Source organism: Halyomorpha halys, unplaced genomic scaffold (genome assembly GCF_000696795.3).
Source record: "Halyomorpha halys isolate HHAL.00 unplaced genomic scaffold, Hhal_1.1 Scaffold91.1, whole genome shotgun sequence".
Taxonomy (NCBI): domain Eukaryota; kingdom Metazoa; phylum Arthropoda; class Insecta; order Hemiptera; family Pentatomidae; genus Halyomorpha; species Halyomorpha halys.
Genome location: NW_027110755.1, coordinates 457,200 through 472,268, shown reverse-complemented (window position 1 = coordinate 472,268; position 15,069 = coordinate 457,200). Strand labels below are relative to the sequence as shown.

The following is a 15,069-nucleotide window of genomic DNA, read 5'->3' as shown; positions in this document are numbered from 1 at the left end:
TTTTTTTATATCGCCTTTATTTCAAAAATTGAAAAAAAAAATTATCATTCACCATATTTCATTGGAGTTATTCCGTATTTTAAAACTTCTAATTCACCTAATAATACTGGGACAGAGTACAGACACTCAAAAGAGGACGCAGTATCTCCAAAACGTACAAAAGATTAATGAATAAATCAAACACTTTTTTTTTTTCATTTTTGATCTAAAAGCATGATAAAACTAATGTATATTTTTCTATGTTCTTGTTATTTTATATCATTTTTTTCACTAACCCATGTATATATAATAGCAATAATTTTAAAATGTGGGCGGCTGTATCGACAAACGAAATGTAGGCATTTTGTTTCAGCGGTACTGCAGAGGAGCTCTGTCACTGTCGGGAAGGTGAAGATCCAGGGGGTAGCAACTTGCATGTACCTCTGCATGGACATCTGCGGCTTCCCTTACGCGTCGGTGAGTCAGTATATTTATTATTATACTTCTAATATACTTTGTATTATGTAATACCTCTGGCTTGGCACAACAAACGATATCCTATATCCCTGAAAAATAAGGGTTCCAGAAATTAGTTTGTTTTTATGATATCTAAAAATAATAGTTACAGACTTTCAGAGAACATTGATTATTTTGCATGCGTTACATAAAAATCTAGAAACCTTAAATCGATATTGATTGTTGTCCCAAGGCATAGATTTAATATAGTTTATAATTGTATTTATAAGTTATTTAAAAAACTATTTTGTTGGGTCTAATGACAACTGCCTCCAGTAGTGTAACCAGTATTTTGAAAAAAGAAAAGAGGATTTGTCCTTCCACTTTTCCGAATACACCATTGGTTCCCAGCCGGTGGTCCACGGACCGTAGGTGGGCTGCGGGAGGGCCCGGCAGCACTTGTTTTGCATAAACTAATTGTCAGAACTGTCTTTTACCTATCTTCGTGTATGAATTTTAATTGCTTACAACTGTATTACATAATATTTATAACCTAATAATCTCTTTTTGCATCAATTCTTGAGTGGGGTGGGCCGTACATGTTTCAGTTTCAGGCTTATTGGTCTGTTGACTTCTACTGGATAGAAACCACCGGTTTCGTTTAATTTACAACAAATAATTATTAAAAATTTACAAAATAATATTTTCCATTTCAAAGTTTATTATTTATAATTTTTTTTCAGAACCCCTATAATCTGACATAAAACAGAAGATTAAAAGTATATACATATAAGTATAAAGATCTAATCTTTCTCCTTTTACTGTAGTAAGAATAGGAGGGCTACATAGGAGATTTTGTAGTTAAGAGATGAGCTGAATTTAAGTTCATGGTTGTCATTAATCCCGTTTTTCAATCACAGGCGCGTTTTGATTGATGTTCGTTTAAACTATCATTAATTCTCCTCTTCCCGATTTACGCAAATATTTCAAAAGTGATATAGGACCGTCGCTCTCCGGGGGTCTTAGTGGGGCGGGTCCGGCGGGAAAGGATGGCCTTTTTTCGTTATGATTTCCTCTCGTGAGATTGGAACGTGTCGTACGTCGACCAATAATTATCCTCCTCGCTATAATTGTTTGTTTGAAAAGTCAGATAAGTAAGGCCACCATGGAGTGCGGAAGCTGCGGGTTTCACGCCGTTTTCCAATTTCAGGCGCATATTCCTGGTATGAAATAATAAAAAAAATAGGTTTATATAATTATTGGATTAGTGGAAGTATTTTATAATTTCAGGAAGGTATCGGACTCGTCTTCTTCGGCTATACCACTCGCGGTCATATTGAACATATATTGACTGTACTATAAAAATCTAACTGATCTCAGAACTTTCCTTTAGAACTTATGTTTCCCTGAAGAATGCTAGCTTGAACGACTTACTTAAGGTATTGGTTTAAAATTTTAGGTCGTATTAAATGAAGGTAATGATTTTCTTATTTTGTAATAAAACCTAGGAAGAATGTAAAGCCAGGCAGATATCTTTTACTGCGCCCTGTCTCCTCAAATAAGGTTCTCCTTATCTCTCTGTGGACTGCTCCGAAATAGTTATCTTTACCCGAGGCACTCTCTCCCTTCACTATCTTATCCCTTATAGGGCCCTATCACCGGAGGGCCCAAAGCTCCGCCCTCGAGGACATCATTGACCAATATCAATAAACTCCTAAAGCCGGCACACGACCACCCATAGCAGCTGATAAAGGGGTGGGCGTGGTCCATCTCCACCAATAGGAAGACCTAAAAAACCGACAGATCGCTCCTAATTTGTCGAGGAGGGAACGTCTCTATCTGGGAACGTTATTGGACTTGTCAGTTATTGGTGGGGATATCTGCCGACAAATTGGTTACTAACGAGATACTAGGGCCGCTATCTCTAATCGTAAAGGGATGCTCTGTGTCGCTATTGTAATAGCCCCAGGATGGCATTTGTCACGGTTTTATAGTCGCCGCTTCGGGCCCCAGTGTCTTTTATAGTTTAGTATTATCATTCGGTCGTTGTTCAACTTCGCTCTTCTTCTTAATAAATTTGATGCTTTATTGTTTGTTGGCCCTTACATCGATGTGAAACTGAATTAGGCTATAACATTCCTCCGTTTTAAATCAGTATTTCAAAAAATTAAGGTATTGCTCTTTGTTATTCTTAATAAAAAATAAATCACGTTTCCTCGAACATTGATGCATATTCGAAGCGTTTCAGATGGTTGATTAAAGGTTATACTTAATTTATATATTTAACAGATTTAATTTATGGGAATTATATTCATCTATTTTGTATTAGGTTGTCTAGAAAAATATTACGACCAATACTTGGTGCTTGAAGTAAAATCTTTTATTCGGATGAATTGTGGTTGAAGAAGCTCACAATGGTAAACGCCATGTATTTCTTGTTTAACTCCTCTATCTCATGACACCAATCCACGCTATTCGTGAAATACTTCTTACCAGGTTGAGAGTAGAGTTGGAATCCCAGCTGATACAAAAAAAATCATCAATATAAAAAAAAGAGCATTGAAGGCCTATGTAAGATCAATGGTTTGAAAATGGTTTCTAGTTATAACGTTAGCACACGTTAACGACCAGAAAATGAAGTACTACCCCCTACACTAAATTACTTCCCTACTTTATCATCTTTCTTTAAAAATAAAACTAAATTGTACAAACACCTTTCTGTTTCAGGTAAAAAAAAAAAAATCAGCTTGTTTAAAGTGAGCAATAACTACTCACTATCCAGTCCATTAAAGCATAGTCTCAATTTAAGTTTATTTATATACAAGGACGATTTATATGTCAAAATTGAAAATATTAATACAACAAGAGTTATTCCTTTATAGTGCTATTGTTAGAATGAATATAAAATTTTCCCGAAATTTCATTATAATAATCCTGACATAATATTATTTAATAATACCTACTTTAGGAGATGAAGCAATCTACTATTTATTCTACTCTGAATTACATTATAATCTTTTATTTGGCATAATATAATAATTCATATTACATATTTTAATTATCATTTTTATAAATGGTAACTTAATGTGCTAGGCCATTAATTTATTTAATACTCATTAGTAACAATATATATATATACATTTTCGGTTGCATATTGATAACAATATTTGATCTTACTCATCATAGGGAGCATTTAATTTTGAAAGATTAATGTAATAAGATCAAATCAATATAATTTATTTTTTTAAATGAATTACTGTACAAAGTAGATGAATATTATACTCTAAATATGTTTATTAATTAATTTAGTAACGTAAATTTATAGATAAATAGTTATTACTGACTCTTTTTTAAGGCATTTGAATTCGCAGCCTCCGTCCCAAGAGGGAATGTTTGAATGCATGAAATAATAGAAGTATTTTATGTAAGGAAATGTTTTTAGATAGATGTATCGATACATATTCCACCTTCTCTCTAAACATAAAATACTTTAATTTTAGTTTGAAGAGGATGGTCAGGGTTGCAATTTCATTTTAAATGTACACTTCCCTTGATCAGTTCAGAAGTAACATAATTAGTGATCAATTTTAATTATGTTGCAATGTATTGCTCTTATGTTATTTAAAAAATATCTATACAGCTCATGAATAAAATTCAATAATATTAACACTCTTCCGGAAAAAAATTGTTGTGTCTATTAAAAACTATTTCTTTACATTACTAATGCTTTATAATATATATTTATTATTTTCTTATTAAAATTAAACCATTTCAATTTGGCGTTACATGAATAGTTATCTTTATATCATAATAATGCTTTCAATAATAATAATACATATTATATTATAACATAAATATATTATTGACAGGTGTAAAAATATTATTGTGTTAATTTTCCCACATTTAAACTTTTATTTATTTTTTTTTATTTTGACTTCAATTAAATATAATTTAAAACTTTTAAATTTCAAGCCGTTTTGTAATTTTATGCGTTTTTTAAATATTGCCCGATTTAACTATTTTAAAGTTTCCTCTCCCCGTTTTAACAAATATTTCAAAAGTGATCTAGTCTGTCTATACAACTAAATAAACAGCTATTCTATACATGGAAATAAATAAACATCTATGGCAGAAATGCTCCATCAAGCAATTTTATGTAGTGGTGATTTTAACTAGCACCTAAGTCGTGACAGGAAAAAACGAACTAGGCTTAATTAGTGTATATCTGAAGGTTCTTCATCAATACTTGCAATATCAAGTATGCAGATGTAACCTTCTTGCCAAAAAATAAAATTTCACCATTATTTTTCCGTGGTTACATTGATTAACATTTTATTAGTCACACTAGATTCTTTTTCTAGATAAGTCACACGGGGAATGATCGTCATGGACATTTTTAATTCCCATATATTTAAATTTTTTTAGTCACTATGCCTAAAATCATTTAAAATTAGATGGCTATAATGCACTGAAAGGGATTAATAATGAATTAAAAAATAGGGAATTAAGTCAAATAATTTAAAATACACAAAATTGTAATTTTTAAAACAGTTCATATAAATATCTTATAATCATTCCCCACACCAAAGTTTCGCATTTAATCACCACTTTCTTGTTATCTTATTTATATCTTGCCCCTCCATTGCGTAATTGATCTAGGACATGGAATGTGGCTGTTGTCAATTTCCGTCAGTAAAGTGTTTTTTTATAGTAAAATAATATCCTAATTAATTTTTTGAAATAAATAAGAAACTAAAGTCGAATCTGTTCGATAAGCAAGTATAGACAAATACATTGCATTTTTTTTATTTGAAAAATTCAATTTTACTTTCCTTATTCATGAATATATTATCTGAAATTACATTCAGTTAAAAGTAACAGTGTAGTACTTCAAGAGTTAAAAATGAAAATTCCACTAATATTGAAATAAAAAATAAAATAAAAAAGAATAGTGTACAGCTTTTAAAGAGATGGTCCGGGATGCAGTCAAGAAGAAAGAAACATATTAATTACTATTTATTTATTTTCTACGGACGTTTCGATCTACATTGTAGGTCTTCATGAGGGATGTAAGGTGGGAGTGTAAATAGAGACCATAACGAAACGGCGATAGAAAATTAATAGTTATTACTATTTTTCTTTCTTCTTGACTGCATCCTGGACCATCTACTTCAAATTTAGGCGTTTTTTTATTTTAGAATTTAATCCAACACTGTCAACAGGGATATGTGCGAAAACGTTGGAAAAAAATGTACTAAGAATTTTACTAGTCAAGACGATTCCAGCCAAACTGAAAAAACCTAATTTTAGTCAGGTAGGGGGCTCGTTCCCTTGTGACTAAAATGGACTAATATAAGGACTGAAACATCAAGTTGGTTTATTCACTGTGAGTCGAGTTGAATTAGATGTATGGAGGAGCAGTGTATCAGTATAATTTTTGGAGAAGCTACGTAGCAACAGAATATCAATAAATAGTCCCTAAAATATTTCAGAATTTGGAAACACTTGGAGCTAATGTGAGTACCAAAGTTAGTTTTTGGACAAAGCCATTTGGATAGATTTCCTCCAACAAAGATTTCAGCCATGAACTGATAGAGCCAGCGATTACACCAGAATATCAAGATAATAGAGAAAAGATATGAATGTAAGTAGGATAGACCTATAATGACTGGACTTTGCAATGGTAGTGACCAAACATGTACTGAACTATGGTATAGTAAAATAAAGTTTTCTTATCCGATAATTATTTACCATGGTTTACATCGACTGGTTTTATTCAATTGTCATTTATAATTCTGTTCTTAGTGTAAAATATATTTTGTTTTTTAACATTTTTATTGTTATTCAGTTTGATCAATTCTATTTAATTTTTATTTATAATTACATTCCTATTGTAAAATAAAAGTTTTTGTGCATTTTAATCGATAAATAACATATTTCTAGCTTTCTAACGAACTTTGTTTTAACTATAACTTATAACATGTTTCCAAATCCTTTTACTTATCAGATTCTAAATAAACAAATTCTAAGTTTTTTAATTTAAAAAATGGTTAACCCTCCCAAAAAAAAATGTTTTCAATAATCTTAATTTCAAAAACTGAGCTTAATTAAGCAAGCCTGATATTTTTTATGTATTTAGAAAACTTGAACTATCCTCATCGGACCGATGTTATGGATAAATGGCTCTTGTATTGCGAACTGAAGACTGTACCGGGACGACTGATGACTACAAAAGAGACTGAGCAAGGATTTATTCAGCTTGCTAACGGTACACTGATTGCTTTGCCATTGCCAGTATTGCAGGATCATTGTCTTTATTAACACTCTTTCTTATTCCTCACTTAACGTTCGTTAGGACTCTAGACAAAGTATACCTGCAGGATGGTAAAATTTGCTTAAATCGAATTCATCATGTCTCATTGATATTGCACTATAAGTAATTTAGTCCTAAACATATGTGTTCGGAATGGTTCTTGGAAAAAAAAAAATTAAAATCATATAATTAGTGCAAAATTACGATTAAAGTTATTTTTTATTGACCATAAGGACAGATTTACTGCTTCCTTTCATCTCCTATCCTATTTCAACATTGCTTTATTTATTACTGAATCAATAAATTATTAGATACTAAATTATAAGTATTTAATAAGTCGGTTGTTACTTAGTAAATTTGAATGTTTTAAACATTACCGAGCGAATTTTTTTTGTTTAATATTAAATTGTTAATAACTTCACTCAAAAAATAAAAGTTTTGCGTCGTTGATTTGTATGAAATCGTAGTTGACAGTATATATAAAAATTGTATTTAAATTATTGCTTCCATATTAAAGACACACAGCTAGTTCAAAAATACCCAGGTTGTATGGTACAAAAAAAAAAAAAAAAAAAAAAAAAGAGGTCCTCCCTAGATATGACTTGGCAACACAGCTAATAAGAATGAGAATAACCGTTAAGTTCCGAATCCGGCAATATCATCTTCCTAAATGATTTTCTATTGTTTGATAAGTTGAAGTGGCTTCATTTGAACTAATTTTCTATCTACATTATTTTTTAATTATGACTAATTATCTATTTTTAAACTGTATTCAGCTTCATAAAATAATTATGATAAAGTAAATTTTTATATTTTATATAACCCTAAATTTGATAGAAAGTATTATGAAAATGGAGGATGAAAAATTAAAAATACGTTTTCTATATAGAATGGTTCCATCAAACTAATTTGATTTATTTAGGAGTTATGATGAAATGTTGAACGGTTGAATAAATATTCACATTAGCAAATAAACAAATTAAGGTTGTATAATTTACAATTTACATTCTTCTCTTCAAAGTTGAATGAAAATTTCAAGAAAATATTTAGATCAAACTAGAATCTCCTCCTTTGGTTCTTTTTTTTTTTTTTTTTTTAATTTTCTCACAATATTGCCTTGTCCGTCTGTTTCCCTGAAATCAAAAATTTTTGAAATGAAAGTTTTTTGAAAAATATCTCACTTAATAATTGGGCAGAAGAATGAGTAGTCGACTGAAGACTAGAAGGTTGGATGACCAAAACTTTATATATAGTATTCACATCAATAGAGTCGAGGTAGTAGAAATGGGAGTGTTAAGTTCTTAGAGAGAATGGAGAACGAATCGTTAGAAAGGTAAATTGAAGGGTGGTGTAAGAGCGGAACGAGATGTCAGGATAACACGATTATTATTTTAGAATCTTCGACGGGATTTGAATGAATCCCATTGCAAACTCGACAAACATTTTGTCATGTAATATTATTTATTAATAATAGGGATGCAGATAAAATAATTAAATACAATAAAAATTTTTATCTAAATTAATATATTTAGTTATTTATACATTTAATTAATGATTGATTCAATTGCTAATAATATCTATTTAAATTAGGTGAATGAAATGAAATAGCCTTTTATTTATGCAATAAATTAAAATGATAAAAAATACAATACAAACATTTCAAGAAGATAGAGAGAAGAAATAAAAATAAATAAATAAATTTATACATATAATAATTGACAAAACATTAGCTTCTATCAATTTTCTTTCCATCATTCTGCATCCTTTCCTGCATAGGCCTTCCCTTTCGGGAGTAATAGTCAGCACTTCCCGGGGTGACCAGTCCTATTGGGAGGCGAGTTCTTTCCATTTCTCCTTCCAGAAATCCCTGTCCCTAGTAGCTCTTCACCAGAGGGGCCCTGCCATCCTCTTGAACATATTGCTCCATATTTTCTGTTGACGTCCTCATCTTCTTTGAAGGTCGTATGGAGTCCATTCTGTGGCAATTTTTGACCATCTGTCATCTTCGCACCTAAGGCGATGCCCTACCCATTTCCATTTGCTCAATCTTGTCATCTTCAGTATGTCAGTGAGTCCTGTTTCTTTCTGGATCCAAGCATTTTTCGGAAGCTCTTTTTCTCACAATCATAATACTTCTTCCAATATTATTTTGCCACACCTGTAATTTCCTCTCTTGAGCTATAGTGACACTTGGCATCCATAAGTGACCACTGGGCTAATGCAGCTATCGAAGACCTGCCTTTTGATTAGGTGAATAAGATTATATAATAAAAATATATAGTAAAAAATAGAACTGACTTCAACACAGCTCAAGTAATCTAAAGTACAAAACGTGAAGTGGTATAAAATAAAACGTTAGATAAGTTTCTTCTTTTTTTGAAAAACAATATTCGCCCTTATAACGGAATTAAATCTAAATTATGAAACAATAAATTAATATCGGTAAACAGAACAGACATTCAGCTTTCCAACATAGGAATAGGATAAGATGTTGAGGAGTTATGAATGATTATATCTATAAAAAAAATCTTCCAAATAAATCAAGGAAAAAATTTTAATTTTGAATTTAGAAAATTGCTATTTAAGAATTTCAGACGACGCTAAAAACGGATATGATTTCCTTTTCCCTAAATGAATTTTGATGGCCTTCTTTACTTTAAGTCTCATTATAATTTTCTGATGATATAATATTTTTTAATGGAATCAGTAACATTTTTTTCTTATTCTTCGGTATATGTACTTGTTAATGGTATACTCGTATAATAACCGTAAAAAAAAAAACCTATGCTTTCTAATGCATATGTTTCAGGCAATCAGCCTGCAGAAAAGATTTTAAAGAGCATGACATCAATATTTAAGGTATAGCCAAAAATATTAGTATGTTGTTAAAGAAACAATGTAATTTATATAAAAACAAAAATTTGTATTGGTTGTCTTCTTGAAAATGGCCTGGGGCCGAAACGTTGGAGAGTGTCTAAAAATAAAAGATGAGAGTATATTTGGATCAAATTTGTGTGTGTTAAATGAAATAAATCACTCTCAAACAATCATTATAATAAATCATTAATCTAATACTTAATTTTGTTAATAACTTTTTTTTCCGAAAAAATTGAAATATACTATAACCTTCTTAGGAAAATGCTACCCATTTAGCCTAAAGCTCCAAAACAATCGGATGAGCGATATGGCATAGTACGAATAAACAAATATTGATTTTCAAATAATATATTTTAATTTTTGTAAATATCCCAAATCTCTCGTAGTACTTCATCATAAGCAGTGATTCTGTCGTTATTTTGAAGATTGTGAAAGTAAATGTTAGTAACAGTAACCAAATGTTTGTTATTTTTAATTATTACAAATCATATTTAATATAACTAAAGTAAATTTTTATTCTGGATCATCCCAAATGTTTCAAAATAATATCCTACAGAATTGCTTCCTGTTATATTTTGAGTATTTTAACAAAAGAAGTTTTCCTTTCCTTGTTAATAAATGCCAATTAATCTATATTATATTTTCCTTTTCGAAACTTTTTACTTCCATCCATTTTTAAAATCCATTCATAAAATTATATGTGCTAGTTCGTTCGTAGTAGAGTGCTATTTCTCCTTCTTTTTTTTTTCTACTTAGAGATATTTATAATATAATTATAATTATTCTGACGCAGTTCGGGAACTCCATTGCACATAACGTAGTAATTAGTAGAAATGTAAACTGTTTCGCCACATTCCTGACGTCGGCTAACTCGTGCAAGGCCACACGTAAACCATCTGTTAAACTACTCTGATTCAGTTTACCTGCTTTATCTTTTTTTCAACTATTATCAACATCTATTATTTAACATCTGGATGCAACACTCTTAACCTGAAAATAGTTTTATAGCATATACTAACAGTTTACATCATGATGTTAGCTCACGTATTTCGCATACTTTGCCAGCTTATTCACATTCCGATGAGTAAATATTTCCTCAGCTTATCTTTGTTTTAAACCTGTGATTAGAGAACTTATTTAATCATAGATGTTTTAATGACTGTATTAATGTAAATTATTTTTTATTCTTTAAGAAATTTGAAAATCATAATACCTTAGGTAAATTGTTCTGTATGTTTAGGACTTCAATTTTCTGGGACTAGGAACTTGGAATTCAGTTTTTTTTGTTTATTCAACTTCGACATAATATTTGCATTATCTTTGTACAGTTGAAAGAAAATATTGGAAAGGTGACGATGTCCATCTCTGTAAATATCTATCACAAGTCTTCTGGTACTTAATATTATTTTTCTTAATTACTCGCTAAGAGATGGGATTGATGACCGTATTCACTTCAAACATTTCTATGCAATATGACATGATACGTAAATGACACAATGAATATGAAATTAGTGAATGAATTCAATCTTCCTTATTTAAATATATTAATTTATTTCACAGAAAACGACGTTTCGGAGTTATCTACCATCTTCAGGTTGCTAGAAAACAAATTCAGCAAAATTTAAAATATGAATACAACATTACCACTATATCACATTATTTATTAAACTATTCATAAACTATTTATTTGATTAACTTTTTTATATATAATATATAATTAACTCCTTATTGGTCATTTCATGCTAATATTACACATATTATTATCAATAATTAAAAAACTTTTTATAAAATCAACTTTTATACATTTTTAATCAGGGAGAATAATCATCTTCCTGAAGGTTATCTTTCATTATATCAACCAAATAGACTATAAGAATAAACTCTTACCTCTATTACTACAAAAATGAACAATCTAACTAAATTTAACAATTTATTGAAAACAATTTTTATATAATAACAAACAACAAAGATTAAATAAATCTAAAATCTATAAATAATACACAACACCTTTTTTTTTTTTTAATTGATAGATTTATTTATTGATAGATATCTGCCACACAGTTGTGGGCAATTGGTAATAGTGATGAATGATCTCATACATACTAAAATAAAAAGAATAAAAAAAATAAAAGAAGAAAAAAAAAAAAAAATAATTAAAAAAAACTCTCTTAAAATATATTCAAACAAAAAGAATAGACAATACACAAAACTAAAGTTTTACTTTATTTATATTGTCTATATAATAAGTGCATAAAGTCTTAGTGTATGTTTTAAAATGAATTGCTTTGTCTATGTTTTTAGTAATATGTACTGCTTCTATTATTTTTCTATTTTTACCATGCTTAACTATATCTAATATTTCTGGATTATTGAAATCAAATTGATGTGTATATTTGACACTATATTGTGCCAGTGCTGTAATATTGATGTTTTTTATATTTTTACAATTAATCTTATGTTGATCAATTCTTTTTGTTTTCAATTTTTTAGATGTTTCCCCAATGTCTAAACCTTCACAATTCTGGCAATTAACTTTATAAACAACATTTAATTTATCTTTACAGTCAATCTTGTATTTCATATTATCAAGAAAACTTCCCAATTTATTATTATTATACAAGCCCAACTTCAAATTATCATGTTCATATTCTATAAATTGTTGAATATGTTTTCTAGCAAGCTGAAGATGGGGAATAACCCCGAAACGTCTTTATCTGTGAAATAAAATAATATATTTAAATAAGAAAGATTGTGTTCATTCTCTAATTTCATATTAATTTCTAGAAACCCTTCTAGTAGAAGATCATTAATTTAAGTAAATGACAAATTATTCCTGCTCTCTTCATTATGATTTTTTAATATCGAACGTATTTATTAAATTAATTATCAGAAGAATAAATGTTTGAAATAAGAACTACAGTTCAATTAAAAGAAATACAAAGTCCGATGAGTGGAATTTGCAAAATAGAGGTCTCTAGTGTTTTAATTATTGCACAACTTGTACCGGGATAATTATCAATTTTATCAAAGATAATTAAGTTGTGTAAATTATCCTTTAAAGTAAAATTTGAATTCATAATATTTTCCGATGCTGCGATCACGATGTCACAGTACATTTTTAAAATAACTGCATATTTTAGCTACAACCTATTCTTGAAATACTCGATTAGGAGCTCTCCCAAAGGTTTTCTTTTCTTTTTTACTAAAGTACATTTTGTAAACCCTTTTCCTCTTTGGCACCCACTTAAAACAATAAATAATAATAACTAAATAACAGAGCATTTAACACCGAGGTAGCATTTGAAAAAATCCAAAAAATAAATAAACTCGATATTAATTATAATAATAATTCTAAATAGGAATATCCATCGAGTGGAAACAAAAATGAAGAGAATATAATCTTAGTAGATTATTGGCAACGTTTCCGTACGTAATGTATACATACTGTAGTAACAGAGCTTGCCATTGGTGTCTTCAAACTTCCTTCTAACAGTCCTTCCCCTCTCAGCGATACTGCTCTGTGTCTTATAAATACCGAGTTAATTGATATGAAATGTATGTTCTTAATATTTAAGAAATTCAAAGTGGGATTTGTAGATTTTTCTTGTTTAATATATTTATGTTCGCAGATTATAATGAGCCGTTATTAATCCTATCTTTTCTGATAATATTAACAATTATTCAAATTGATTGCACAATGTTTAGTATGCCATCAAATACGGTCATTTAAACAGGTGATTTTCGAGTAATTTTATGAGTATAAACTTGAATATTTGGCTGCCCTACCTGCAAGAAACATTACTACGGCGTTCAGGGAAGAGTGTTGTAACGAACTATTCGTCGGTGTTTTGAAAAAGTTTGGCTGGTGACGTAGATAACACAGAGGATGACTTCAATTTGCAATTGACGGCGATGAAGAAAACCCTTACCAAACAGTGGAAGGACTTGTGAATACAACTGTATCGACAATAAAAGACCATTGGCAAAATAAAAAACTTATGTGATCAATGGGTACCTCAAGAACTTAATGAGCGACAAGAGCTGAAGCGTTATGGGACATTCGTTTTCACTGCTTGCTAGGAAAAAAAAATTAGTCTTTTCTCGAAAAGATAATCATGTGTGATTAAAAAAAGATTGTTAATGAGGTGTAGATAGTTGACCGTAGATTAATGCTTGAAGAAGTTTGTCGGGGGGTGCGGTCAGCAAAGAACGGCATTTCGGGGCATAAAATAAATAAATATGGTTTTGTTTATTTATGTTGGCATAAAATAAATAAATATGGTTTTGTTTATTTATGTTGTTCTTTGCTGACCGCACCCCCGACAAACTTCTTCAAGAAAAAAAAAGATTGTATTTGACAACGGGTATCGGTCATGTTAGTGGGTAAATTTCGGCGAAAGGTACACATGTCAAAACCAAATTTGATCCAAAAAAATTATTGGTTTCTGTGTGGTGGTCAATGACTGGAATAATTTATTCTTCCTTTCTTCCCAGATGTAAAACCATCACATCCACATTGTTCTGCAGTGATTTTGACATAATGCGTGCATTGTTTTATCGGACTCTTAAACGACACACACTCCTTATTCACCAGACTTATCTCCAACAGATTTCCATCTGTTCAAAAATCTGGACAACTTGCTTAAATGTTACATTTTAAAAAATGATTATCGGTTCAAAAACGCATTTTCTGACTTCATTTCTTCACAAAACCCTGATTTTTTTCAGTTCTGAGATTAAAACGTTGATAACACGTTTGGAAAAATGTATAGAAAATAAGGTTAAAAACTTGGAATAAAATTGTTATTATTTTATAAAGTTGTTTTACCATATAACCTTTCCTGTGAAAATTTACGTTTGAAATGAAACGACCCAGACCCAGTGCATTAAAGTACATTTTTCAAGAATAGACAACTTTGATAGAGTGAAATCTCTCTAATCTGAGGGGAAAGGAGGAATTTCTTTAGGCAAGTATAAATATATAAACTTTAGCACATTACTTTGAAACTATCGCTGGTATAGTATTGCTCCTAATTTTTGCGTGATTACGTAAAAGTAAAAAATAGTAAATTTTCTAGTTTATCGGTTTTTCTTCTTATAAGTACACTGAAATCTTATAAATGCACTGAAATTAGTTGGTAAAATCGATGATTTAATTTTATGGAATATTTATCAACGTGCTGTGATTTAGCACGATACTGTAGAAATCTCAATCTTATTTAATAATCTTTAAAAACACAATTTTTCAAAAAACAAGGTTCTTTCAAGTTAATGTTAAAATTGTTAAATAATATAACACTTTACCCCTGAACAATCAATTTTGATTTAATTTACAAAGCGAGATTAGAATTTTAATTAATTTAAACCATTTGGTTCAGTGCTAGTTTTGCAATTTATTTGTTAAAGCCGTTGATAGGAGTCTATATTCATCAAGCTTATATCAA

General features: G+C 29.8%; 1 protein-coding gene across 1 annotated transcript in view; it reads left to right on the top strand.

Moving 5' to 3' along the window:
- The window catches only part of bnl (branchless), a 291,419-nt gene that overhangs the window by 257,833 nt on the left and 18,517 nt on the right, over nucleotides 1–15,069 (top strand). Inside the window, exon 2 of the mRNA XM_067048869.1 lies at nucleotides 353–456. Within this exon, the coding sequence (XP_066904970.1) occupies nucleotides 353–456 (104 nt within the window). The remainder of the gene's footprint in view (nucleotides 1–352; nucleotides 457–15,069) is intronic.